General features: G+C 39.7%; 4 protein-coding genes across 6 annotated transcripts; all 4 read left to right on the top strand.

Annotated features, from left to right (window-relative positions):
* Positions 1 to 1,192: 1,192 nt before the first annotated feature.
* Positions 1,193 to 7,937, top strand: LOC141838405 (uncharacterized). 2 transcript variants are annotated; one of them, XM_074725865.1, is made up of 3 exons: positions 2,136 to 2,162; positions 3,551 to 3,679; positions 6,858 to 7,937. In XM_074725865.1, exon 3 carries the CDS (start codon positions 7,056 to 7,058, stop codon positions 7,839 to 7,841), a length of 786 nt encoding a protein of 261 aa, XP_074581966.1. In that variant the 5' UTR covers positions 2,136 to 2,162; positions 3,551 to 3,679; positions 6,858 to 7,055; the 3' UTR covers positions 7,842 to 7,937. The 2 variants fall into 2 exon arrangements, with proteins under 2 accessions (XP_074581967.1, XP_074581966.1); XM_074725866.1 differs by lacking the exons at positions 2,136 to 2,162; positions 3,551 to 3,679 and adding an exon at positions 1,193 to 1,452.
* LOC141838404 (lipid phosphate phosphatase 2-like) lies at positions 6,506 to 10,375 on the top strand. Its single transcript, XM_074725864.1, has 8 exons — positions 6,506 to 6,531; positions 8,942 to 9,167; positions 9,247 to 9,334; positions 9,400 to 9,509; positions 9,590 to 9,683; positions 9,772 to 9,960; positions 10,035 to 10,094; positions 10,182 to 10,375. The coding sequence occupies exons 1-8, from the start codon at positions 6,506 to 6,508 to the stop codon at positions 10,373 to 10,375; spliced, it is 987 nt and encodes a 328-aa protein (XP_074581965.1).
* A 573-nt stretch (positions 10,376 to 10,948) lies between these two features.
* Positions 10,949 to 20,631, top strand: LOC141840604 (acylamino-acid-releasing enzyme 1). 2 transcript variants are annotated; one of them, XM_074728644.1, is made up of 17 exons: positions 10,949 to 11,185; positions 11,283 to 11,589; positions 11,745 to 11,966; positions 12,043 to 12,279; positions 12,375 to 12,446; positions 13,563 to 13,701; positions 14,402 to 14,553; positions 14,633 to 14,715; positions 14,797 to 14,918; positions 15,020 to 15,098; positions 16,300 to 16,504; positions 17,243 to 17,303; positions 17,412 to 17,534; positions 19,014 to 19,211; positions 19,619 to 19,687; positions 20,303 to 20,379; positions 20,468 to 20,631. In XM_074728644.1, the coding sequence occupies exons 1-17, from the start codon at positions 11,065 to 11,067 to the stop codon at positions 20,529 to 20,531; spliced, it is 2,331 nt and encodes a 776-aa protein (XP_074584745.1). In that variant the 5' UTR covers positions 10,949 to 11,064; the 3' UTR covers positions 20,532 to 20,631. The 2 variants fall into 2 exon arrangements, with proteins under 2 accessions (XP_074584745.1, XP_074584744.1); XM_074728643.1 differs by having other exon boundaries at positions 11,280 to 11,589.
* Positions 20,632 to 21,852: 1,221 nt separating this feature from the next.
* Positions 21,853 to 23,035, top strand: LOC141840798 (zinc finger protein WIP6-like). The gene is made up of 2 exons (XM_074728865.1): positions 21,853 to 22,353; positions 22,544 to 23,035. The coding sequence occupies exons 1-2, from the start codon at positions 21,853 to 21,855 to the stop codon at positions 23,033 to 23,035; spliced, it is 993 nt and encodes a 330-aa protein (XP_074584966.1).
* The last annotated feature ends 1,972 nt before the right edge of the window (positions 23,036 to 25,007 follow it).

Here is a 25,007-nt window from a genome sequence, read left to right as displayed (position 1 = left end):
GCATGTGGTTCAATCATGTCAATCGATCTGGCTGCTCTAATTCCAAATTTAATCTGAAGGACGGATATTAGAGAATCGGATTCTTTTTAGGGCAAAAATTTCTCCTTGGTGGTTTTTTTTTCAAGAACAGGTTCATGAGATGGACTTACGACCAACCTTCTTCGGGTTGTCGGCAGTGGTAGGCAAGCGGGCAGTGAGGTGGTTGGCTGGCTCGGCGCGAACTTGTGGTCATCTCCCATTTGCCACTGTCACCTTGCGTGATGCTCGTGCCGTGTCTTTTTCTCTGTCCCCCGCCACCGAATGAAGTCAAAAGGCACCAAACCACTGGCGTCATCAAACTGACGTCATTCATACGAATCGATCCAACTTCCGTTCTTGGAGATGCGAATTCACTGCTCCATTGATCGCCTCCACCGTCAATCCTCACAGCTATTTATAACCTGTTGTCAGATTTTCTTGATCAGTCAATGGAGGAAGAAAGCTGCAGCAAGGACACGAGGGGGAAGAGAGCAGCTGTGGAGGATGAGGATTCAGACATGGAGAGGTTCTACACTTTGCTGGAGAACATCAAAGCGGCCAGAGACTCGTTGAGGGGGAGAAATAATTGTAGTAAGAGGGCGAAAGCGAAGGCATCCCTGCCGCGGCCGCCGGCGTGGCAGCCAAAGTTTGAGTTGGAGGACTTTGCGGAGGGAGAGGCCAGCGGCGGCGCGGGGAGGCAGAGGAGTCAGCGAGAAGAGGGAGAAGGGAAGGAGGAAGAGAAGGGTGGAGGCGAACAGAAGATGAGTTTGGATCTCCGCCTGTCTCTCTCTTAATTATAAATTATAATTGAGGTTTGGAATTGGAATGCGTTTTCTTTTGTGGAATTTGGAGATGAAATTTAAGAAAATTATCCTTCGAGTTGTCTCTGGAATTGATAGAAATGTATAATAATAATAATAATAATAATAATAATAATAATTTTTAAATGATATTTAAGTATAAATTATCCTTCAAGTGCCATCGTTGCCATCCTCCGGCCACTGCCTGCCCTAGTCTTCTGTTCCCCTCTAGCAGCGTCTTCCGTTACTTTCTGATCGAGCGAAAAGCGTGCGACTCCATGGCGACCGCCCAGGACCCGCCACGGGGCGAGATCGAGACCAACCTCCGGGGCCGCGCCATGCCTCCGAACGAGCCTGAACGAGCCTGCGGGATCCTCCCGGCGCAGGATGGTTGAGGCGATGACGGAGGGTTGGAGGAGCTGAGGACGAAGCTGATGGGCCAACTGAGGGCGAGGAAGATCTCGGATGGGAACCGGGGATGCTAGCGAAGGAAGAGGAGAAGAGGAATAAGATCGGTCTAACGGTGCATCTCACGCTGGAGGCGATCGAGGAAGACATCGTCGCGGCGGTGACGGGATCGCGGCCTCGCCGGCGGCCGAAAAAACGACCTAGGATCGAACAGCGCTTGATTGACGTAAGCCGCCGCTTCCTATTCTATTTTTATTTCTTTTTTCTAATCACCTTAAAAAAATTATTTTAGTTTTGAGAACACAAGACACCTAATAGACTATGCCAAACAATTAGCTGCTCACCCACATGTCATGATTGTCTTTTCATCTAGATAAAAAGCTGAAGATAATTTACATCTACTTTAGGCTCGGAAAGTGCCAAAATTCTTTAAACCCAAAAAAAGAAGAAGAAAAAATTGTATAAACAGTTGGAATAGAATTTTTTTGCGGTGGATAGAATTTATGATCGAGTGGTCTTTCATATTGATTGTTATTTTTCTCACAAGGAAGCTATCTTATATGAAATTAAAGGCTTCTTTGGCTTGAGACTGGATTAATGTAAAGTAGTGAAATTTGTGTTTTCTAGTTGAGGGAAGTGCTGGGAGGAAGAAAGAAGAAAGGTGAACTTAGAAGGATAAGTAAAATTAATACTCAACATACTTGCTTCATTTACATTGGTAATCTTTATGTGATGATAGATAATAAAAAAACTTAGTTCCACATGTTACTACACTTCCTTATTAATTAATATTACATCATTTTCACCAATGATTAGGAGTTGACTGCTTGACTTTGATGAGCTCAATTGTTAATCGATCAAAAGGCAAGGCGACATAGAAAAATAAATAGCGGATGCTCAGTGATTTATCCAAACACTTATGGTTCGAATCCTACAGTAAGTATTTTCCTCCAGTGTACTTTCGGATTTACGTTGATGGTCGGTGAAAAATTTCTGTAGGATTGAACTAGTCACTGATTAATCGATTTAAAGAATTGAATACCTGAATTTAAAAAAAAATAAAAAAATAAGTATGTGGTGGCCTCCTTTGGTTGTCTCTTTCCACTAATAATTTAGATCTAGAATTTTTAAAAAATCATTTTTTTAAAAGACATCTTTATGTGGCTGAAAGATATGGTCGTGGAAGTTTTGGCACCGGAGTGAAGGTATAATACATTAAAAAATCTGTGGAAGGACGGGTACTTGATGGCCCCTACTAAGTTAGGTATTTCTGTATTGGAGATTTGTTCATGTTTAATTCATTTGTCAAGTCAATTAAATAAACATTAGTAATATCTGAAAAAGTTCCAGAAAGGAAAAACCATTGAGAAGAATAGGATCAGGACTATGCCATATATACACTCTTCCAACCTGGAAGAGTTAAGAGACAAAAGCTATTTAGGTGAAGCAAAAGAGATGTCTGGAGAGTATCACTATGCTAGTGAAGTGAGATGGACGCAATAAGATAGAAGGCAACCAATCATATTAAAGATGCAAGAGTGTACAATTGGTTTGACAAGGAATTCTCTGCATCCAAGTGAGACTGAGTTATTGGAAAAAGCCTCAAAAAGTACAAGGGATGACACTCTCTTTTAGTTGGTACTAGGAGTTGCAAGCATGAATTGGCATGCTTGCAATTTGATCCAATTGATCACATCAAGAATGCTACCTTGCAACCCCAATATTGACCACTATCCCTTGATGAACTTAACAAGGAGATTTACTGAGCCTTGTAACCCCAGTAGCAAAATAATATTTATGTATGCATCTACCAATAAAATGAATTGTTGCTCTAGACTGGGTTACAACTGCATATGGTAGAGCGAAGATACTTTTAAAGTTCTTGAGTTATGGAAAATCCATATGCTAATATTTGTGGTAACAAAGCATATAAGACACCTGAAAATAAAATTTAAAAGATAAATAATTACTTGCTTTGGGAGTCCTGGACTCCAAGTTGAACTCGAGTTTGAGGAGTGCATTAATGATTTTGTTGCTTGATTTAGCAGTTGGCCATAGTGATTGTCAGTGAAATAGACCTATATAAGTTTAGATGATTTTGTTTTGGTATATACAAAGTAGAGTTAAAAGCTTAATCAGTATATATATTCCTGGTACATTTCTTTCTCTTGTTTATATCAGTATGCTTTGCAGTATGCTAATAGAAATCAATACACCATGAAAACTTGATTCATCTATATTTTCTGGTAAAATAATTTGGTCTTTGTTTACATGCTTCTTGTATTCTCTTTTCCCTGGGGTGTGGCTATCTGACATGAGTGTAGAGTCCTACAAAGTCGAGGAGGACGACAACTGAAGCCCATGAACTCTTTAACTTTGGTGGTGTTCATCTCAGAGTTCGAGCTCTCTCCCTCTCTTGACGCTCGCTAGTCTTTCTGAAATCTGATGTCAAGGTGACCTTTACTACCGCAGTTAAAACTTGTTTGCTTGCTGAACTGTATAGTTTACAGAAAAAAAGTACCAGGTTCCTGTGAATATGTTTTCTTTTCCTGGTAAGATATAGAGCATAGCAGAACTATAGTTGTCTCAGAACTATAGTTGTCTTTTGTCTTGCTCAAACGGTAGTGAATTTGTAGAAAACCTAACTAGATTTACAAATTGCAATGAAAAGTAGCTTCGGAGCTATTCTAGATTGTTGTTCATGATAAGGTTTTGCTGACTGGGTGAATATTACATTCAAGGATGATGTATAATTTAGCTGGGAAAAAGTGGCATACATTTGGTTGAATTCATGGTTTTCCAGTTGATCCTGATTTAGTGAGATATAATACCATAATATATACTTAAAATACTGTTAATAATATATACATACACACTATTATATAAACCTTAATTACAAATAATAATAATAATAATAATAATAATAATAATAATAATAATAATAGGCCTAGAGGCCCTTACTTATGGATTAGCATAGGATATGCATAACTTCCATGATGAAATTGATAGAACCCTCAATTCTTGCAACCTAGGGTGCATCCGAAATCAATTTCTTGGGTTAGTTTACACATCACTCTTCGTCTCAATTGTTTTCATCAAATAGATCTGTTCTTTGTCTAAGATCGTGAGTAAGTGACTCAGCTAGAAATAGTTGTTGAGGGGAAGGGGTTGAAGATGACAAAGTTGAAGAAAACGTCTAGGATGCCTACAAAACTCAATCAGGGATTATAATGGGGGCCAAGGCGGGGCTCGGTGTGACCACTCCAACACTTAAGTTAAGATTCCCTTCAGGTATCAAAAGTAATAGAAAAGAAGAAAGGAAAAGAGAGAGTTTAGTGAAATTCCCTGGGAGAGAGATCGATCTTTTGGCCTTGCCTTCTTTGGGATTTATATAGTTGGCAAAAGAGCATCTCCACGGTGAACGCTTCATTCTCCTTCATCATTCTCGTACAAGCTAGTGGGGGACCAGATCCAACAATCGTTAATGACCTCTCCATTCATTGAATGCCACGTGTTTGATGGAGGGCATTTAGGGAACCGAATTTGACAACAGCATAACTGCTTCACCACCCACATGGTTCCACGTATTTCGGATTGTTCGCCGTCGTTGTCCGTTTCAAGGATTACCAAATTGAAGGAGTTGAGTGGTCGAGTTGAGAAAATTGAATAGCAAAGATGAAGATGTCGGATGGCCGAGTTGAGGAAGTCGAGTGGCCAAGCTGAGGGAGTCATATGGTCGAGCTGAAAAAGTCGGGTGACTGAGCTGATGGAGTTGGGTGACCAAGCGGAGGAAGTCGGGAGATCGAGCTGATGGAGTTGAGTGACCGAGCTGATAGAGTCGAGGGACTACTTTGACCTCCACCTATGCTTGATTATTGACTTGACCTCTGATGTGGTCCTGCCATGTGTAGGTTTCCTTATCCACCACATCAAGATCTTTTGGACCTTTGTCGATATATGTAGGTTACATGTTTTTCCATCGTCAAAGTGCAACTTATCGTGTTGGAAGACTAGGGGGCTAATTGAAACTCAAAGGCAAGATTTAAATAAGAAATCATTTTAGTGGCCGTTCCCCCATCCTCTGCTTTCTCAGTCAAAAGCCAGGATTGGGGCCTTGTCTTTTCCGTTGATGGACAACCATTGCACCTGGAACCAATGCTTTCAAGACTGGCAAACCAGTGTCGTATGAGTCCCTGTTTATTGGTTGAACGAACCCAAAAGTCAGGTTTAATCGAGACATTAAACATACAATATGCTAACTTTCACTTGCTTCTTTAGGGTAAGAGATCATGTGATAGGTAATGCATATGCCAAGTCTCATCCTTTTTTCCCATGGCCTTCGATGTTTCATCATTTTCATGCTTGCAACAAAAGCACAGGAGTCTCAACCTGCATACAGGAATCAAGAGCCATGCACAGCACTAAAGTTGAATAAGACATGGATCATTCAATGAGTGCAGGGACCCACTAAAGGTCACTGTATGAGTAGAATATTTTAGTAGGTCTACTATATGTCCCTCTAACATGGAGAATCTAACTTGGCCATGGTGGTATATCCAAAAGGGTCACTTAAATTACTTTCTATAAAGGAGACTAGCTCAAGGGTATCCATGGTAGGAGAGACTTCAAAAAATCCTTCATTGCGCATTTGCACCCTGTAGAAAGAGACTTGTACCATTTTAGAATATAGAAATATGTGATTGACAATCATGAAAAAACTAAACAAAAAATTTATATAAGCTAATGAGTAAGTTGGGTCCCTATAGAAATAGCAGGTGAAGCAATGAGTAGTGGTCTGCAGTAGGGTGTTTGGAGAGTACCTGAGAATTACTTGAAGCATAAAGTTGAGGTCATGACGGAGGAGATGTGGCACCCAATCTCATTAAAATCTCCTTTTCTTGACTATAGTAAGATTCGGGCAGATACGGCCGAGGACAAAGAGAAACCTAGAGCTAGAAAAAATGATACAACAAGGAACACATTACACACTATTTTTGATGTCAATCACACACCACTTTCTCCAAAAAGAAACCTTGTCACTTCACCACAATCCTTTTATATATATTTTGTTTGTTCAAGATACGAGAAGAGCAAAGCATGAGATACATAACTTAGTGATATATAAACTCTAGATTAACTGTCGGCAATATATGGGAACACACCTCAGTTTTTTTCTTTGAATCTGTACGCATCCTTTTTAATTTTTCTCTCTCATTCTATCCTTCTCTATCATGCAGAATGATTATTGCTCAGAGTGATTGAAATCAACTTAATGTATCATGGAATCTTATGTGTTAGATCTTGTGTATCTAATGTGTATCTTGACAGTATTTGCATTCTAATAAAATCTAGGTAACTCATATTGGCTACCCTCAAAAAATTATATTTAAGTGTTCTCGATCTCGCACATAGTTTTTAAGTAAACATGATTCAATTCACAAGCTGATTATCGACTATAACACATATGTCCTTAGCAGATTAATTCTGAAAATAATAATAAATATGAAGCGTTTTGTGCTAATTTATTCAGACAGCACTGTGTACGTGCAGTAGTGTTGCGTCATTTCAGTACTATGCAGTTTGATCATTGTCTCTCATCATCATTATTTGGGCTATGCACTAAATTGACAGGTGATGTAAGTCCATTTCACATCATGCATGTTTGTGCAAAGGTTGCATGAGAAAAGAAGCAGCTGCAAGTGGTGTACTGGAAACCCGTGAACTCCAATATTGAGCTAAGTACTCTGCTTTATTTTGTGCCTTCCAATTAAACTCCTTGTATCTCTCTCTCTCAGTTAGACACAGTGCTCAGCTACATAAGTACATGCCATGCGTGCCCAGGGTCTGCATGCCTTGTCATCCTCGTATTCCATTTCCTTTCCATGGCCATGGCTATTGGCTGTATCCTTTCTCATGTGTTGCAACCACCACCATTATTTCTTCTTAGATATTCTCCGATCCTTGCGATACTTAATCATGCATAGCTTACTGTACTTTTCCTGCCTAATTAATCAACGACTTTCACCATATAAACAGGTGCTCTGTCTCAGTCCCCTGCGCTGCAAACCTTCCAGCACGTCCGCTTCTTCCTTGCTTTGTTTATTTTGTATGGCGAGGGTAGTTGAGTGCCGTGCCAAGGCGTCTCCGAGCAGTACTGCCGCCGGCCTCAGGCTCTTCGGATTCCACGTGTCCGACAACCATGCGGCGGCAGGTGACGCCGGCGGCGGCGGGAGGAGGTACGAGTGTCAGTACTGCTGCCGGGAGTTCGCGAACTCGCAGGCGCTGGGCGGCCATCAAAACGCCCACAAGAAGGAGCGCCAGCAGCTGCGCCGCCGGACCTTCCTCCGCCGTCCCCCGCCCGCGCCGGGAAACCTAGCGCTCTGTCCCCTGAGCGATCCCCTGGCCGCGGCGAATTGGGTCGTCGGATACGGCGCCCCGCCGCCGTCCTACAATTGCATGGGAGCGCCGGCGTACGGTGGCGGGCGCGCGCCTCTCATCCGGTGGTGCGTAGACGAGGACCGTACCGTAGCCCGTGGTGCAGTGGTGGGAGAGGATAGCGCGCAGGACGTCGTGGGGTTGGATCTCCAACTTAGTCTCGCTCCGGCGGGTTCTTGAGCCTTCACCGCGCGCCGGGGTGATTAATATTGAGATAATTAATATAAGTTAATAATAGTGTGTGATTTTGTTAATCATTTAGTTGTGTAAATTGTTTATCTTTTCTCCCTTGATTATCGTATCGATCTTTAATGTTTTCTATAGTGATATAAACGAGTAAATATAATTTTTTAAAAAAGGAAAAAGAAAAAGAAAAAGTGAAAAATTTGGTTGACACGTTGCTCCGCTACGGTAACCTCCGTCATCAACCGTTTTCCGTTTTTCAAATAGTTGGCAGCGTAATTATTTGCAGTGCGATTTCTCCCTTTATATAGCAAACCAAAACAGATCGATATAACGAAGTTTCTTGTTTAAGTTTGATTAAGCAAATTGCTTTGCTTATATTCTTTCTTTTCAACAACTCTATAAATTAAATTTTCTGATTTTTGAAAAGAAATCAAATATCTTCTCCAAAAAAGGAAAGGAACTTAGCCAAATCTAACAAGAATGGTAACCAAATCCAACCAAACCGATCTCTTTCTTGTTGGCTGCCAAATCCAAACAGAACAACCCTCTCCTTTAACAACGAGAGAAATTACTACCGTATCAAAAAGGTCGTCTCCAATAAAAGAAAGAAGTAAAATGGCCGGCTGGACGCCTCCTCTCTCTTTTGCTTTATCGGTTCGCTCCCTTTGTTGACGCGATTCCCAAGTCTCCATTCCCGGAACCAAACTCATCTTCTCGTTCGTCGCCATCTCCGCAGCCTCCTCCTCCTGCTCACAACTCTCACGCTTCTTTGAAACCGGAGGAGATTGGTAAGAAAATGAACACAAAATCATAGCTTTTGCCTCTCTTTCTTCCCTCTCTCCTTGTTCTGTCGATATTCCTGAATTTAATACGTATTTTATTCTTTTTTGTTGGAAGATTAGTTCATGCTTTTGTGTTCTTGTTGCCCACATTCAAGTTAATGATGTTTAAAATGTCTTCACTATAACATCGACAATGTTTATTTGCTATCTCTTGACTACTTGCAGTAACCTGGCTGCATCCTGCCTGTGCCTTTTATTTTCGATTATCTACGCATGATGTTGCAGTTTAATGATTTATGCAATGATCATCAGGCAAATTAAAATGCCAGATATTCAGATGGGATCCCACACACTGAGATCCCATGGAACCAAAGTCTTAAGATTTCACATGCAAGACTGGATCATACTCATACTCCTTGCTGTAATAGACGGATGCTTAAATATCATAGAGCCTTTTCACCGGTTTGTTGGAAGAAATATGATGACAGATTTGAGGTATCCAATGAAAAAGAACACAGTGCCATTTTGGGGTGTTCCGGTATATTCTCTCTTCCATTCAAAGTAGTAAAGAGTACTGTTTCTTCCATTGTGGAATAGTAAGATCGTCTTCTCGGCAGATACTTGCAATTGTGTTGCCATTCTTAATTATTTTGGGGATCTACTTGAAGAGGAAGAATGTTCTTGATCTGCATAACGCCGTATTAGGTAGATTTCTTTTTGTTTCTTTATCATTTGGCTGTCACTGCGAGCTGATGGAAGCACATAATCAGGCTTGCTCTTTTCGACATTTATCACTGGAGTTATAACTGATGCCATCAAGGATGCTGTTGGCCGACCGAGGCCAGATTTCTTCTGGCGCTGTTTTCCTGATGGAATTCCTGTGAGATATGCTCGATCTGTTCTTCTTTCCATTTTCATTGAAGGATTTCAGAAATCACCATTACAAGTATTGATATGCAGAAATATGACAACATAACAACTGGTGTCATATGCCATGGGGTAAAAAGTGTTATCAAAGAAGGGCACAAGAGTTTCCCGAGCGGGCATTCATCATGTAAGCATCGAACAATTCGTGTTCTTGTTTTTTTAAAGCTGTAACTACAGATTGTGTGACTCTATGGCTTGCTGGTTGCCTCGATCAGGGTCTTTCGCTGGGCTAGGCTTCCTATCATGGTACCTGGCAGGAAAACTCCAGGCTTTTGATGGCAGAGGTCATGTTGCCAAACTGTGCATTGTGATTCTTCCTTTGCTCTTAGCATCACTTGTGGCGATTTCTCGAGTCGATGACTATTGGCATCATTGGCAAGATGTATTTGCAGGAGGCTTCCTAGGTTTGTTTAGAATTTTGAAATCTACATTTGAATTTCAATTGTGTTTCATGGTGATCGACTTGTTTATATTGTAGGACTGGTTGTTGCTTCATTTTGCTACCTGCAATTCTTTCCACCACCGTATGATCTAGATGGTATCGACTAGTTCAAGTGCAAGAACGCAGCTAGCTGTTTCCTTCCTCGTTCATCTAAAATCTCTCATTCTTCTTCTTCCTCTGCAGGTTGGTTGCCTCATGCATACTTGCGCGAAATGTCTGATTCTAGAACCAATGTGCCATTGCAGTCGACTGCAATTTCCCGACAGTCGAGGCCATCAGAAGTCGAAGCTGCAGTTGCATCTAGGCATCAGAATGAGATCTACGCGAGCGATGCAAACACAATTCTAGAGTCGATTGAAGCTGGCAGGAGATATTGATGCACCATCGTTCCTTCTTAGCATTCATTCAGCCACCATCTTCGATTTGTTCTTTTGTTGCTATTTATGTTTGCACAAGGTTTGTTCTTGTTTCCTTGTCTTGTTTTTAACCTTGTTGTTCTTTATGAGAGCTGAATTTGTGTTCATAAGATTTGCATCAAATGTTCAAAGAAATAACTACTTTGTATCAAATGCTCTCATCGATTTGCTCCATAAGATTTGCCCCAATCATTGTTGAGAATCTTTTGACATTAATTTTTTAATTTATAATTAGAAAATTTATACAATTTTATTATGTTTTAGTTAGGGGAGATTTTTAAAGGAAGAAAAAAAAAGTCGAGTCGAGGCAGTTTCAGATTCCTCCTTATCTCGTTTTCTTACTTATCTGACGCCATCGATGGCCCGAGTCTTGGCCGCCGCTGTCGCATTGGTTGGATTTCCTCTCCGCCTGCGCTGCTGCCTCCTCCGCCGTCGCTCCCACTGCCGCCCTTTGTTGTCGTCGTCGTCGCGCTCTCCAAAACACTTCTCCACCGTCACCATGTAAATCAGTCCGGCTCCTCTTAAGATCGATCCCCTTCTCCCAGCACTTGTTCGATTACTGTTCGCTGATTCGTCTCATCCAAGATTCCATCTTGACCAGTCGGAAAGTGTCTGTGTCTTCGTCTGCGCGAGCAGTATCTGCCAAGGAAATGTCCTCCCTCGCGATCGACCCGGCGACCGCCGAAGAGTACGCCTCGCAGTCTAAATTGCTTCAGGAGTTCACGAACGCCCCCACCATCGACAAAGCTTGGATCTTTAAGTCTGGAAATGGTTATATTCTTCAGAATGATGGCGAAGGCTTCTTCGTGTTGCCTATTTCTTTCATCTTATTGATTTTGCTCTTTGTTCCTCACTGTAAATGCAGCAGGCACCTCGCGGGCGATGTTTATTGTCCGGCAAGTGGATCTTTTGGCTAACAAGAAGAGGTTGATGGTTTTGTCTTCTCATATCTCGAAGGCTAGTGAAGACTCTGTCGACTTTCAGTGGTCGCCATTTCCTGTGGAGATGAACGGGGCGTCTGCAGTTGTCCCATCGCCGTCTGGCTCGAAGCTTCTGGTGGTTCGTAATAAAGAGAATGATTCACCAACGGTGCTCGAAATTTGGGGGCCGGCTCTATTGGAAAAGGAAATTCACGTTCCCCAGTCAGTTCATGGTTCAGTTTACACCGACGGATGGTAAGAAGACTTGATGATGTAAAATATTTTTTTCCCTGCTACAAAATGCGTTTGATAAATTATACCCTCATGGTGGTTACATCGTCTGCACTTTGTTCTATTCTTCTGTTTTTTTTTTTTTTTTTTTTGAAATGATTATATTGGCTTTGTTATAGGTTTGAGGGGATTTCATGGAACCATGATGAGTCAATGATCGCCTATGTTGCCGAGGAACCACTTTTAGAAAAGCCAGTGTTCAATTATTTAGGCTTCAAGAAAGAAGGTTCTTCCGAGAAAGATTTTAATAGCTGGAAAGGGCAAGGGGATTGGGAAGAGAGCTGGGGTGAAACATATTCTAAGAAAAGGAACCCTTCACTCTTCGTTGCCAGCATCAATAGGTCTGACCTAGTCCGTTTAATGTTGTAAAAACTGGCAAATTTTACAAATAACGACCTTGTTTTCATGCTTGTGCAGTGGAGAAGTACGGGCGGTTAAAGGCATTCCCAGGAGCTTAAGTGTGGGTCAAGTTGTTTGGGCTCCATCAGTTTCTAAGGCAAATAATTCATTGGTTTTTGTTGGGTGGTCAGTAGAAAATGGACCTCAAAAAACTCCAAGAAAGCTTGGAATCAAATATTGTTACAATAGGCCATGTGCCCTGTATGCAATTAGTGATCCTTTTCAAGATCAAAGTTCTAGCAAGTCATCAAATGGGTGAGTCTGCCATCTTTTTCAATTATCTACAGTTATCTTAGTTTGGAGATGTTTGCTGTGGCAATTTCCTCATATTGCTGGCCACCATTCATCAGGAATGAAGATGTTGTCAATTCTGCAATCAATTTAACTCAAGACTTAGGTAGTGCATTCTGTCCCCGTTTCAGGTAACATTGGCTCTTCCCTTAATTTATGTTTTTAGGATTTTATTTCTGGTAATAGGTAATGTACATTGAATGAGTTAGATGTTTTGATACTTCAAATAATGATGGTAGAAAGCATGTATTTTTTGTTATTTTTTCCAGAAACATGTATGATTTTTTATGATATAACTTATTGGATGGCACACATTTAAATGTTTCTCGAGGGCACATTAGTTGGTGGTGGGGCCAACAAGATGCAAGTGGCAAGTTGTTTTTATTATGACCTCTTCTTCCAAATGATTATACATAAATAGGCTACTTAAGTAGCAGGAAGATAGTAATGATATATGAAACTTCTTTAGCAATTTGTTTAGCATTACTTATTAGGGCTTTCTCTATAATCAACAGGAAGATATTAATGACTTATCAAACTTCTCTTAGCATTTGTTCAACATTATTTATTAGGTCCTAATCTATGATCTGATTTTCTCTTTAATCCGAAGTTTTAGCCAAATGACAGATTTCAGAGTAATAGTCATTAGTGAAAAAACAGTACTTGTAGAAACAAATGAGGTCATTTCAACTTCTAATAATCCTTCATATATGCCTTCGATTGCCTCTAGGAATTTCATAACTGAATGTGAATTGTATTTTTTTTAACTTTTATCATCAGTTACAAAATGCAATGTTTAAGATTTTATTTTTTTCTTTCAATTATCTATTACTTTTGATCAGAAAAAAAATGTGTAGGAATATGCTTGCCCAGAGTTGTGTTGATTTAGGGAGTTATATCCATCTTTAATGCACTTGAATGAGCACAACACTAATAATTTTTGCACCTCAAGTTGGGTTCTGAGGCTTGACATTTTCGAGCTATATGATACTGATATCAAGTTCATTAGAAAGAGCTTTCCTTGTATTAGATTGTTATGCAAAAGCCAAAAGCCTTCTGGGCATACATATCCTTTTTACACTATCACATGGCCTATTTATTTATTTTTTTCCTTACAGTATTGTGTTCCATATCTCAGGTCACATTGTCTTTTTTTTTTTTTTTTTTATATGATGTATACAGTTTGTGTGAATTAGCTATAACAATCTGGTGTGGTACTTCATTCAAATCTGATTATATTATTGCAGTCCAAATGGGAAGTATTTGGTTTTTGTATCTGCAAGGAATGCTGTTGAAAGTGGTGCTCATATGGCAACAGATTCACTTCACAGAATTGTTTGGCCTTCTGATGGACAACTTCATCATTCCCTAGATATCATTGATGTGGTATGCCTTCATCTCATGGGCACAATTTTGCTGGTGTCATCTCACCTTTTTAGTTCGCCAAGTATCAATATTGTGATCCCTCGAGTCCGAATATGTTAGTACGGGCCTTATCAATTTGGCCTAGTGTGATTGGGATTGACCAAGCTTGAGTGATTATCTCTTGATTTTTGTGGGCGACCAATTTTCACTTATTAGCTTTTAGTTTGGATGGCTTACTTTGTAATTTAATAATATCTAGTAAATAATTCATGACATTCCTGCTTACATGAACAAAAAAAAAACTATGACTTCCTTTTCCTGATTGCAAATACAGTTTATAAAATGTAAAGGTCAAGATGAAATGTGATGGGTATTAGATACTATCCTCTTATTACTAGGAATAAGCGACAAATACAGTTTATAATTGAACCATGAACTTTTTAGTTCTTGTATGTGTAAACAACAGATTCAGTATGTGGAAACTTAAATCAAAATAGTCATTGTGAGGGATTACATGCCATTGCCGTATATGTGTATATTGTATTGAGGTTTAATGAATGGGATAAAATTTTGGAATACAGTTTACGGTAACATAGTCAAATGATTTTGTAAGTTGGCCATGGTCATATACTTTTAGTTTCATATATATTTTACGTTGATACTGAGGATGATTGCTTCCCTTCACTTGTTACCAGTCCGATTATAGACCTCTGCCTTTCAGGTCCCTGTTATCATGTGTCCTGAGGATGATTGCTTTCCTGGACTTTATAATTCTGAATTTCTACCTGATCCATGGCTTTCTGATGGCTCTACAATGATTGTTTCATCTGTATGGTGCAGCACTCAAGTAATACTTTCAGTAAATATTATCAGGTACTTCCTATTGCAAATAAAAATTCTAAGTCAATACTGCATTATTCTTGCCTGTAATGCACAAAAATAATTTCTACAGTGGCAAAGTTTTACGTATCAGTCCACATGAATCAAATTTCTCATGGAGTGTTCTTGCTGTACATGGAGATGATATTCTTGCTGGTAAGCTAACTTTAGTTTGCATAATAAAAAGAAATTAACTAACTCATTGTCACATTGCAAATGTTTTCCTTGTTTTCCAAGTTTACAGCAGTCCCATTAACCCACCACAAATCCAGTATGGATGCCATACTTCCCAGAAGGACCAGTTGAGTACATGGACTTGGTTAGGTGTGTCTACTCCAACTTTAAGATACTCTGACAAGGTAGGTATTCTCTGTCATGTTCTTCTTAGTTAAGTATATTTTAGCTATTTTAACTTTAGATTATCTTATGATAATGCATTTTTACTTCATTTGTTTTTCAGGTGAGATCTTTGTTGTCACCACTTAAGTTTAGTATATTGAAGATTCCTGTCAGTAATCCTTCTGCAGAACTTTCTAAAGGTAAAATTTTCTCTTTCTTGTACAGGTTAGGTCTGTTTTAGTTGAATTACAGAAGCCTCTAGGGGTGTTTATTTGCCTACAAATGGTCTGCAAGCTGCAATTCCATTTCCATTGTTTAAAAGGCATTTTTTTTACTTGTAATCAGAAACAATTCACATTTAACACTATTTTGCATGTAAAATATAACAAATTTCAACTACCAATATATAAAATATTATAATATATGATCTGGTACACATTGGCTTATCTCAATTTTCTGTCTGACTGTCAATCTTTTTGGTTTATGCTCAATCCATTAAGTTCATAGTTTGGCTTATGCTTAATGCATCTAAGTTTTTCTGTCTCCCTTTTGTTTCACTGGCATGCATCCCTTCTATATACCGAATCATTTCACACCAATCAAACCTCATTACTATCTTTTTAAGCTTTTCTCACTGAAATGCTACTTCATAAAGCATGAGCTTGGAAATTGTTTCTTGGTTGCGCTGCAATCACAAGATTTGAAGTAGCATTTTGGTGTTAGCTTGGATGGCCATGGTTTTAGTGTCAACCTATAACGCAGTCAGTACATATTGGTACAGGTCAGTTGACCACACCTCTCTAGTTCATCCCATTTGGCCTGTTTACAATGTCAATCACCATCACATGTTTGTATTAAAGAGATAATTCGATCTTTTCAAATAATTCATTCTACTTGCTATGTTGGTCTTGGCAGAGCTCATGTTTGCCTCTATACCCCAATGATCGTCTGTTTCTAGCTTTCCTGTTGATTACAACCAAAACAATCTCAACTCTAAGAAAATTGTCATGAGATGTTGAGCTTGATAAGGGATCTACAAATGAAGAGAATTGTCCCTTTTATTTCCATAATAAGAGGCTAGATTGGGAAAATCATATTTTGTATTATTAGAAGTATATGTATGGCTCATTTAGGCTAATCAGAAAGGTTATCCTACATACTGCTGTTATCCTATATACTTATCTGTTTGATTATATGGTAGGAAATAAGTGCAAATTATCCAGTTAGCTTGGTTTTACTGTTTATTTCTTACAATAGATTAACATGTATAAACTGCAAAGCAGATTTAATTTGGTTTGCATGTTATGATGCATTAATATCTCAAACATCCCTTGCATCTATGTTTGTTATACTATCTAATGAATAGTCTTATAGAACAATTTGGTTATTGTCTAAATGCAGGTGCTAAAAAACCATTTGAGGTTATCTTCGTGTCTCATCCACCTGCTTCTGACAAATCATGCAAGCAGACTCAAGAGGATGGCTTGTGTGCCCCATTAATTCTCGTCCTTCATGGTGGACCGCATTCAATTTCATTGACAAGCTACTCAAAGTCATTGGCATTTCTTTCTTCACTAGGCTATAACTTGCTTGTGGTGAACTACAGGTGAGTCTTCCACATTTTAGTAGATTGAGTTAGTCAAGATCTATTTATCTATTGGGACCTATGTGTTCATGTATTATTTTACTGTAATGAGAAGATTCTTAGTTCTTGTCTTGTTGTAATGATGCAAGTTTTGTAGCCTTTTATTTTTCATATATTGCTACCCTGCAGTTGGTAACTTTTAAAAATTTTCTTTTGCTGGGTGTAACTTGGCTTCAAAGGTTTAATGTGGTGATTTTGCAAAATGGTTTATTAGTTTACATGACATAAGGATGCTCTGTAGTTTCTTTGATTCCCTAGTTCAAGTAAAGATCCTTTTCTCCTGGTGGATTACAAGATCTCAGTGGATACTGAGTTTTTTCTCTAGCTACTTGATTCCAGCTTGCTGTAGTTGAACTCTGTAAAGTTATATCTCCCTCTTGAAATATCTCATGATTTATAACAGGTTTTCTTTTGTTTTTCAGTGTTTATGGTTTTTCTAGTTTGCATCGTCAGAACTTCCATGAATCATGATATATTGACTATTGGGTTTCCCCATTTTTTACTGCATTCTGCAATTTAACCCAGCATCAAAAGCAATAGAAATATTGATAAAATGTCCATTTCTCCTTATCTTCATCAAAACCAATAAACATTTCTTTCGATAACTATTTTACTTTCTTTAGCTTGGTCTTCTTCCTCATGTTGGAGCTTTCCTGTTTCCATTATCTTCTTATGACTTTGTTTGGAAACTGTTAACAGGGGTTCACTGGGATTTGGTGAAGAAGCATTGCAGTCTCTCCCAGGAAGAATTGGTTGCCAGGTGCTTGCTTTGCCATGCTTTTGAAATGGTTTCTGATTATGTTCAATAGTCTGTGGTAAGGACTTTTCTGCAGTTTCTGACATGGAACATAACCTTTATTGTGGTCAGGATGTAGGTGACGTACTTACAGCTTTAGACTATGTCATTCATAAAGGACTTGCAAGCTCATCTAAGGTAGCTGTTGTTGGAGGCTCGCATGGAGGCTTCTTAACTACTCATTTAGTCGGCCAGGTTAGATATCTCTTAAATTTCATCCATGTTTGAGGTTCTTCTGATGTGTTTTCACTATCATGCTTTTAATTTGATACAATGATGCAAGTTGCTCCATAGAGAAACTGATTGAGCAAATTGGTCTGCGTAATGTGTTTTTATCCAAATATTTGATTTTTAGTGCCTTCAGATGTGAATATTGATCACTATTATGTCATGACCAAAACATTGTATGTGTTGGAATCATACAAGATTCTGTGACGAGGTAGTTGCATCATGAGCATGGTCATTTTGTTTTCCTCTGCTTGTATCTTTCCTCATGTTTAGTTAGGTAGCATTCCTGCTCAGCTCTCATGGATGTTGTATCATTCGTTAGAATGTTCTTTTCAGTATCACACAAAATTATATGCCATCTAGCATACATGGCTCATGAGTAATAATAATTGTATATGTTGAAATCATACAAGATTATACCACCAGTTATGTTCTTTCCCCATTTGCATCATGAACATGAGCATTTTGTTTTTCTTCCATTGTAGCTTTTGTGTGATCTTCATGGTGTCCCTTAAAGAAAAGTTTTATAAGACAGCAGCATCACTCACCATACTATATGAACCAGTTTTGCCAAGGAGACATCAATGTACCTGAGTTGAAATGCTAAGGTGGATGTGTGAGATCATTGGAAAAGATAAAAAGGAAGCATCACTACTTGTGAGCAATCCTTCTAAGTTCCAATTCCAATTGATAAAATAAACTAAAGTGGCGTTTAAATGCTATGAATATGTTCAAAGTCGACCAATAAATTTTGTAGTAAGATGAGTTGAAGTAGAGTTGCAAAATAAGTGCCTAGGGAGACCAAAGAAAATTGTAGTTAATGTAATAAAAGTGATTTAATTAACTCGAATACTGGAAGTGGCTTAGAGTTCAATAGGGGATAACATCCATGCTGCTAAATCAGATTGATTATGAATTACATATGCACACTGCTGCTCATATAGATTGAGTCCACCATTGTTGTCATATGTAGTCATTCCAGAATTTATGGAAACCGGAACCAGACCAGTACTTCAAAGTTCAAACCTGTTGTTTAAGCCTCATGCTCAGATTTGTTATCTATGGACTAGTCAGATTTGAAATAAATTTCTTTGCTACAATGTGCTTAGAAGACAAGACAATATACTATTATCATGAGCAGCAAAGAAAGCTAAACCATTTGTATAGTTTGCTAGTATCTTTTTACATTGATATTAAGCATAGATTCAACTAGCTTATTGATGAAGAAAGTAAGCCATGTTTCTTCTCTCTCCAACTTCTTTGCTGGATATCATGTGCATTAAGTGGGTTCTGTTTATTTAGTCATTTGAAAACAGCCAACACGTATTGATTTCTGTTTATTCAGGAAACATTTTTTGGTTCAAAGAACTATGAACAGCTCTTTAACCAAATATAAGCCAGTCCAATCAACAGAGAATGTAAAAAATGTTTCTGTCTTTGTTCCAGGCTCCAGACAGATTTGTTGCAGCAGTTGCTCGCAACCCCGTCTGTAACTTATCAATAATGGTGGGCACCACTGATATCCCTGATTGGTGCTATACAGAGGCCTTTGGAAAGGAAGGGAAGAATTTTTTCTCAGAAGCTCCTACAATTGAAAATCTTCAGATTTTTTATGAGAAGTCTCCTATCTCACATCTTCCAAAGGTATAAATAGTGAATATTTTTCTTGTGAGTAATTTTTACCTATGCTTGTACTGTTGTACCAAGTCCTGAGCTATGATTGTTACCCTGCTCATGAAGTTGGTTATAGGTACTGTCCGTTTGATGATGCACTGTGTTTTTGCAATATTATTATTTTTCATCATGCTCTAGTAGTTATGTCGGTTTACCTGCCTAGCAGCCACTGATCAAATCCCAGAGATGCTTCACAGGTCCATTTAATATGCCTAATATGTTGATGTTCATAGAATTTGCTTTGATTCAGAATATGTTTTGTAAGAATAGAGATTGATCCCTAGCATAAATGGGCATAATCTAGACAAGATTTGTTTCAATTCCCTAGCATTAACAAGCACAATATCAGAAAAACATTGGCAATCTGGTAATTTCAGGTCAAAACGCCAATGCTTTTCCTCCTCGGAGCACAAGATCTTCGTGTTCCTATATCAAATGGACTTCAGGTATGCTAGAGTTTTCCAGTTAGTTTGACATCTATTGCACTTCATTCTGATTTTTTTGTTTGTCTTATAAATATTGCATCTATGCTTATGCAGTGAAAAAAAAATCATTTATATGCTGAATGTTAATTTGTATCCAGGTTTGAGTTCTTGTCCAAGTTTTGGCTTTGAAACTACACCTTTTCTTTATGTTGAAAAAACATAAACTGGGGGAGTATGATTCCCAAATATGCTTGCTTCAATGCATGTTTTATATCCAAATTTTGGTTTTTATCCAGTAGAACAAAATCTACTACAAGGGTTCATCTCGGTGTTTCTTAGCAATGAAAAACTTAAACTTGTAGAATACGATATCTCCCTTTAAAGATGAAATCATTTTCCTAAACAAGAGTCATCATTATTGGATTATGCTACATCATCTGCCATTCCATCAATTTGGATGTGTAGTCGAGATGGTTTCAAACTCACAAACACGCTTCTGGTTCAGATATGAGCAATACACCATGAGAAATTTTGCATAATATCACTTGTCCACTGCAAATCTTTTGTTCTGCTTTCCTTAATTTTTCCCCCTTCTTATACTTTTCCATTTCATACCTATATTGCTTGAATTTCCAGTATGCCCGCGCTCTGAGAGAGAAAGGAGTTGAAGTCAAAATCATTGTATTTCCAGAGGATGTACATGGAATTGACAGGTATTTCCAAATAGTCATAAAGCTTTCATTCTGAATAAATTCAAGCTTTGTTTTTCTGCTCGATGTTAAGTTTATCTATTGATTGTAGGCCACAATCTGATTTCGAAAGCTTCCTCAACATTGGCGTATGGTTTAAGAAGCATTTAGGTTGAATTGCCAATATGGGAATCAAAAATATGAGAAAAAGGGAAGTAATTTATCATTAGCAATCATCTGGACTTTCACCTCCTAGCCGAATGTGGACGGATGCAATTCTAAAGGAAAGAAAAAAAAATCGATTAGGACAACCATTTGTAATGGTTTTTGATTGCTGCAATGTAAACTTTCCCAGGATGATACAATTTTTTAAAAATAATTATAAGCCCAGGTATGATGGATGGTATAAACTTCAGTAATTGAAGATTATTCGAGTGATAAATAACTACGACTAAATTGTGGATTATTTTTCACTAAAGTTAAAGTGTGTAACTATGAGTAGTTCTCAGGAAATTATCTGCCTTGTTTCAAAGAACATGGGAAAAATCAGAGGAAGCGTACAGAGCCTTTTAGGCACCGCCAGCAACAGAAACACATGAAGAACAAAACATGTGATGATGTACAGGCAGGAGAAGAAAACAGAAACACAGGAAGCTTATATATATGACGTAACAATGCATCTATAAAGTGAAGGATGTTTAAGTGCTTTCTTTTTTCAACAACACTAAATGCATCATCACTTAGCTTCTTCAAGATTAGATGCATTGTAATAGTTTTCAGATGCATTTAATTTGTTTGTTAATATCAGAGGCATGAGAGAGATGAATGAATACTGGAACAAAAGGAACGGATCGAAAAGGATGTGAGAGACCATGCATCACCCCATGAAGAACAAGAAGATGAAGGGAAAAGAGAGAAAAAAAAAAAAGCTAGAGACTGTAAAAAGACACTTGAGAAGATGGAATAGTAGCAGTGCTCGGTAATCGCGCTGCCAATCTCTCCACTTTACTACCCTGAAGTGTTACTGAACTGAACAGGAAGGAAGCAAACATGCATGCCATGCATGCATGGTTTACAAATATACACTCATACATACGATCCATGCTTGGTGGTCCCACGCCTATCCCTATCTAGCCAATCTAAAACACATGCTGGTCCCACCCATGCCATGCATGCATCCCTCTCCCTCTCTCGTCTTGGATGCCTCATCCCTACCTTTGCCGGTGCCTTGTCCCCCTTCCAACCTAAACCAGCCAAAACAACGGCCTCAGGCCTCCACTCTCATCCACTTGAGCCTTCTCTATCAATCACTCACTCCCCTCCCTCGAATGCCATTTAAATCCTCCAAGCCTTAACTTATTTTGAATATTACTCCTTCCTTTAATTTCCCCCTCCCCTCTCTTCCTCCTTCTCCTCCTCCTCTACCTATACGTCTAGCCTTTCTTCCTTCATTCACCTTCCCATCAATCAATTCCGGACTAGCTAGCTACGTTCTCCATGTTTTCCCACGGAGGCAACGACGCCTTGCCCAACGACCATAATGCCAAACCTCCTCCTCGCCAAGAAGTCGATGACTCCGTTCTGTTGCTCTCTCTTTGGCCCCCCGGAGCCCATCCCACACCCACCCCTACGACGCTCACTGCCTCCTCTTGCTCCTCGCCGGCTTCCTCCTCCACTTGTTGCTCCTCCAATTGGCTCCAGTACTCCAGCTCCAACCAATGCCAAGACGATCGCGCCGACGTGACGATTGCGCTCTCGATCGGCATGCCGAATTCAAGCGGCATTATTGGTGGTAGTAGTGCTATTGGTGCAACAGTGGCGGCCGCCGCAGCCGCCGCCGCCGCCGCCGCTGCCAGTACTGGTGTCGGTGGCTCAGGGTTCAACCCAGCCCTGCCCAGCCAGTACTGGATCCCCTCCGCCTCCGAAATCCTCATCGGCAACACCCAGTTCTCCTGCACCGTCTGCAATAAAACCTTCAATCGTTTCAACAACATGCAGGTTGAGTTCATTGATTAATTAATTACCTGCATTCTCCCGTCTTGTATGTACCCCTATAATTTAAACTCAAGATACGTTAGTGATTTCAATTTCCAAATTCAACTGGAAAAATTTGTGTTAGGAATATATTGGATAATGTATTAAATGTGCTCTGTTGTTTTCTTAATTTTATGACATGGATGTGGTACAGATGCACATGTGGGGGCACGGATCGCAGTACCGGCGGGGATCGGAGTCGCTGCGTGGGGCTACGCGGCCGATGCCGTCGCCGGCGCTGCTGAAGCTTCCGTGCTACTGCTGCGTGGAGGGGTGCAAGAACCACATCGAGCACCCGCGGGCGCGGCCGCTCAAGGACTTCCGCACGCTGCAGACGCACTACAAGCGCAAGCACGGGGCTCGCCCCTTCGCGTGTCGACGCTGCGGCAAGGCCTTCGCCGTCCGCGGCGACTGGCGCACCCACGAGAAGAACTGCGGCAAGCTCTGGTTCTGCATCTGCGGCTCCGACTTCAAGCACAAGCGCTCCCTCAAGGACCACGTCCGCTCCTTCGGCGCCGGCCACGCCCCCCATATCCTCGACACCGCCGCCGCCACCGTCGCCACCATGAGCGTCGACGAGGAAGAAGACGAGGAGGAGGAAGAGGACCTGCAGGATCAGACCGATGAGGTGGAGCTAGCCAACTAATCGATCGATCCATCCATATCAATCAATCAATCTCACTAGCTTAATTATTAATTATACGATGATCTGATGTTTCCATGCACATAGATATGGTCTTTACTTTTTCCCTTTAGGTTACTGTCCAGTACTATCATTGTGTCTCGTGCATGAGAGGCTGAATCGTTTTAATTATATCCTAGGGCAGACTAGCTACATGTATCTTTTCTAGCTCTTTCAATTCAGTACGTCAAGTTTATGCTCCTTCCATCCACACACACACACACTCTCTCTCTCTCTCTCTCTATATATATATATTATAATATGATAATAAACAGTTAATTCGATCCTTAATTCAAGTTAGTGTATCCATCCATATATATATAGTTACTGATTGATCTGTGAGACGCAGATGATGAGTGGGTGGGAGAGCTCGAAATGGGCAATGTTGGGCTCTTCTCTTTTAGTCTGCACATTTAAAGCAACTCTTCTACTAGTGATGTAAGAGAAAGGATGTGTGATTTTGGTGGTAGAGGCCAGGAGGTGTCTGTTAGCTGCAGCAGCCATGGATGCAATTTATATATAAAACACAGCCAGGGCCCTATGAATTGACAAATGAACACGTTACCTTTCTCTGTTAGTTTCTATATATCTAAGTCGAGAGTACTTGCACTTGCACTTACTCTGTGGTTGTTTTTCTCTCTTGATGCGTACGTACGTCTTCCACGATTACCACTGTTGGAGCAGTGGCTTTATGCGCAGGGTGGTGTCAGCACTGTTATATACGTACGTGGCACTGGTAGCTGCAGCTGCAGCTGCAGCTGGGCGATGGATGGGAGAGGAGAGGTAGCTAGTGTGTGCGTAGTCGAGTGAATGACCAAGCAAGGATTGGGCAGAAGCAGTAGTGGCACTGTAGCGTGTTTCCTTTGTGAGGCAGTGAGGAGCAGAGGCAACAGACGAAAGCGAGGTTTTGCATGCCTGCTCCTTCGCTCGGGTTCCATCAGCTCTCATTATATTGCACGGAAAGTGAAACCCAGATCACTACGCGCCGGGTGTTACCTTCAACCTTCACTTCTGCGGCATGCATGCATTGATCCAAGCACCATCCCCATGCCGACACTCAGGCTACCTAGCTCGATCCACACCTCCAACAAAACCTGAACTCATCTTGTACGTATTATTATTCTATACATCACTAGCTAGTGCTAAAGTTTACACCGACACCACTATATATATATATATATATATATATAGTGAAACTAAGAGCAGATAGAGATATATAAATTAAAGAATGAATATATATAGCTAGATATGGTTTAAGACTTAATGATGAGCTAGATTACCTGTAAATTTTTTACAGGTAATTACATATAGCAGCTAGATGTGATTAAGACGAAATATATATGGAGGTAATAGAAATATCATAGTGGATAATTAATTAATGACTCTGGTAGCTAGCTAGTTCCTCCTCTCAATTAAGTGCACCGACAACAGCTGCATTATGAAAATAATCTTCTACTTCAATCCCAAGCAAGCAATTCATCATCGGAATCAAGGGAATGAGGAAGCTAGATTTGTAAGTTTCCTTGAGGAAAAGTTGCTGCATGCATTCATGATTGTTTCTTTGATCATCAGGCTGCATGCAGATGAACTATTTAATTTGCTTGATTAATTGCATCTTTGAAAGTGTGATTATTAATTATTTGAGATCGATTAGGTGGAAAACTATGTGGGTTTTAATTGATTTTTCCGACCAAGTTTATGATAAAACATCGAAATATTATATTTATTAATTTGGTGTTAAATCCAAGGGCAGAATTAGTCTTCAGTTTATGATCACCGACTTAATTTAATTTTATTGGATCACTTGACTACCACACTTTCTCATTTCCTCTTTTCCTATACGAAGTTTCTCAGATATCAGAATCTAAGTTCTCTATTCTTGAATTAAATGATCGCTAAGTAGCTTGTCTTTGGTTGACTTAACCACCTATCAGTC

The sequence above is a fragment of the Curcuma longa genome, chromosome 11, assembly GCF_044706935.1.
Source record: "Curcuma longa cultivar G26 ecotype Majalengka, Jawa Barat chromosome 11, ITB_CL_G26_1.1, whole genome shotgun sequence".
Classification (NCBI taxonomy): Eukaryota; Viridiplantae; Streptophyta; class Magnoliopsida; order Zingiberales; family Zingiberaceae; genus Curcuma; species Curcuma longa.
The sequence above is the reverse complement of the archived record's forward strand: the minus strand, read 5'-3'. Positions and strand labels throughout refer to the sequence as shown.

Bases quoted from the DNA above. Each gene is read 5' to 3' on its own strand.
- LOC141838404 (XM_074725864.1), top strand. From the start codon at position 6,506: ATGGAATCTTATGTGTTAGATCTTGT. The intron at 9,510-9,589 runs GTGAGATATGCT...ATTGATATGCAG, and splicing joins GTTTTCCTGATGGAATTCCT to AAATATGACAACATAACAAC. The intron at 9,684-9,771 runs GTAAGCATCGAA...TGCCTCGATCAG, and splicing joins CCCGAGCGGGCATTCATCAT to GGTCTTTCGCTGGGCTAGGC.
- LOC141838405 (XM_074725866.1), top strand. From the start codon at position 7,056: ATGCGTGCCCAGGGTCTGCATGCCTTGTCATCCTCGTATTCCATTTCC.
- LOC141840604 (XM_074728643.1), top strand. From the start codon at position 11,065: ATGTCCTCCCTCGCGATCGACCCGGCGACCGCCGAAGAGTACGCCTCG. The intron at 12,447-13,562 runs GTAACATTGGCT...ATATTATTGCAG, and splicing joins GCATTCTGTCCCCGTTTCAG to TCCAAATGGGAAGTATTTGG. The intron at 14,554-14,632 runs GTACTTCCTATT...TAATTTCTACAG, and splicing joins CTTTCAGTAAATATTATCAG to TGGCAAAGTTTTACGTATCA.
- LOC141840798 (XM_074728865.1), top strand. From the start codon at position 21,853: ATGTTTTCCCACGGAGGCAACGACGCCTTGCCCAACGACCATAATGCC. The intron at 22,354-22,543 runs GTTGAGTTCATT...GATGTGGTACAG, and splicing joins ATCGTTTCAACAACATGCAG to ATGCACATGTGGGGGCACGG.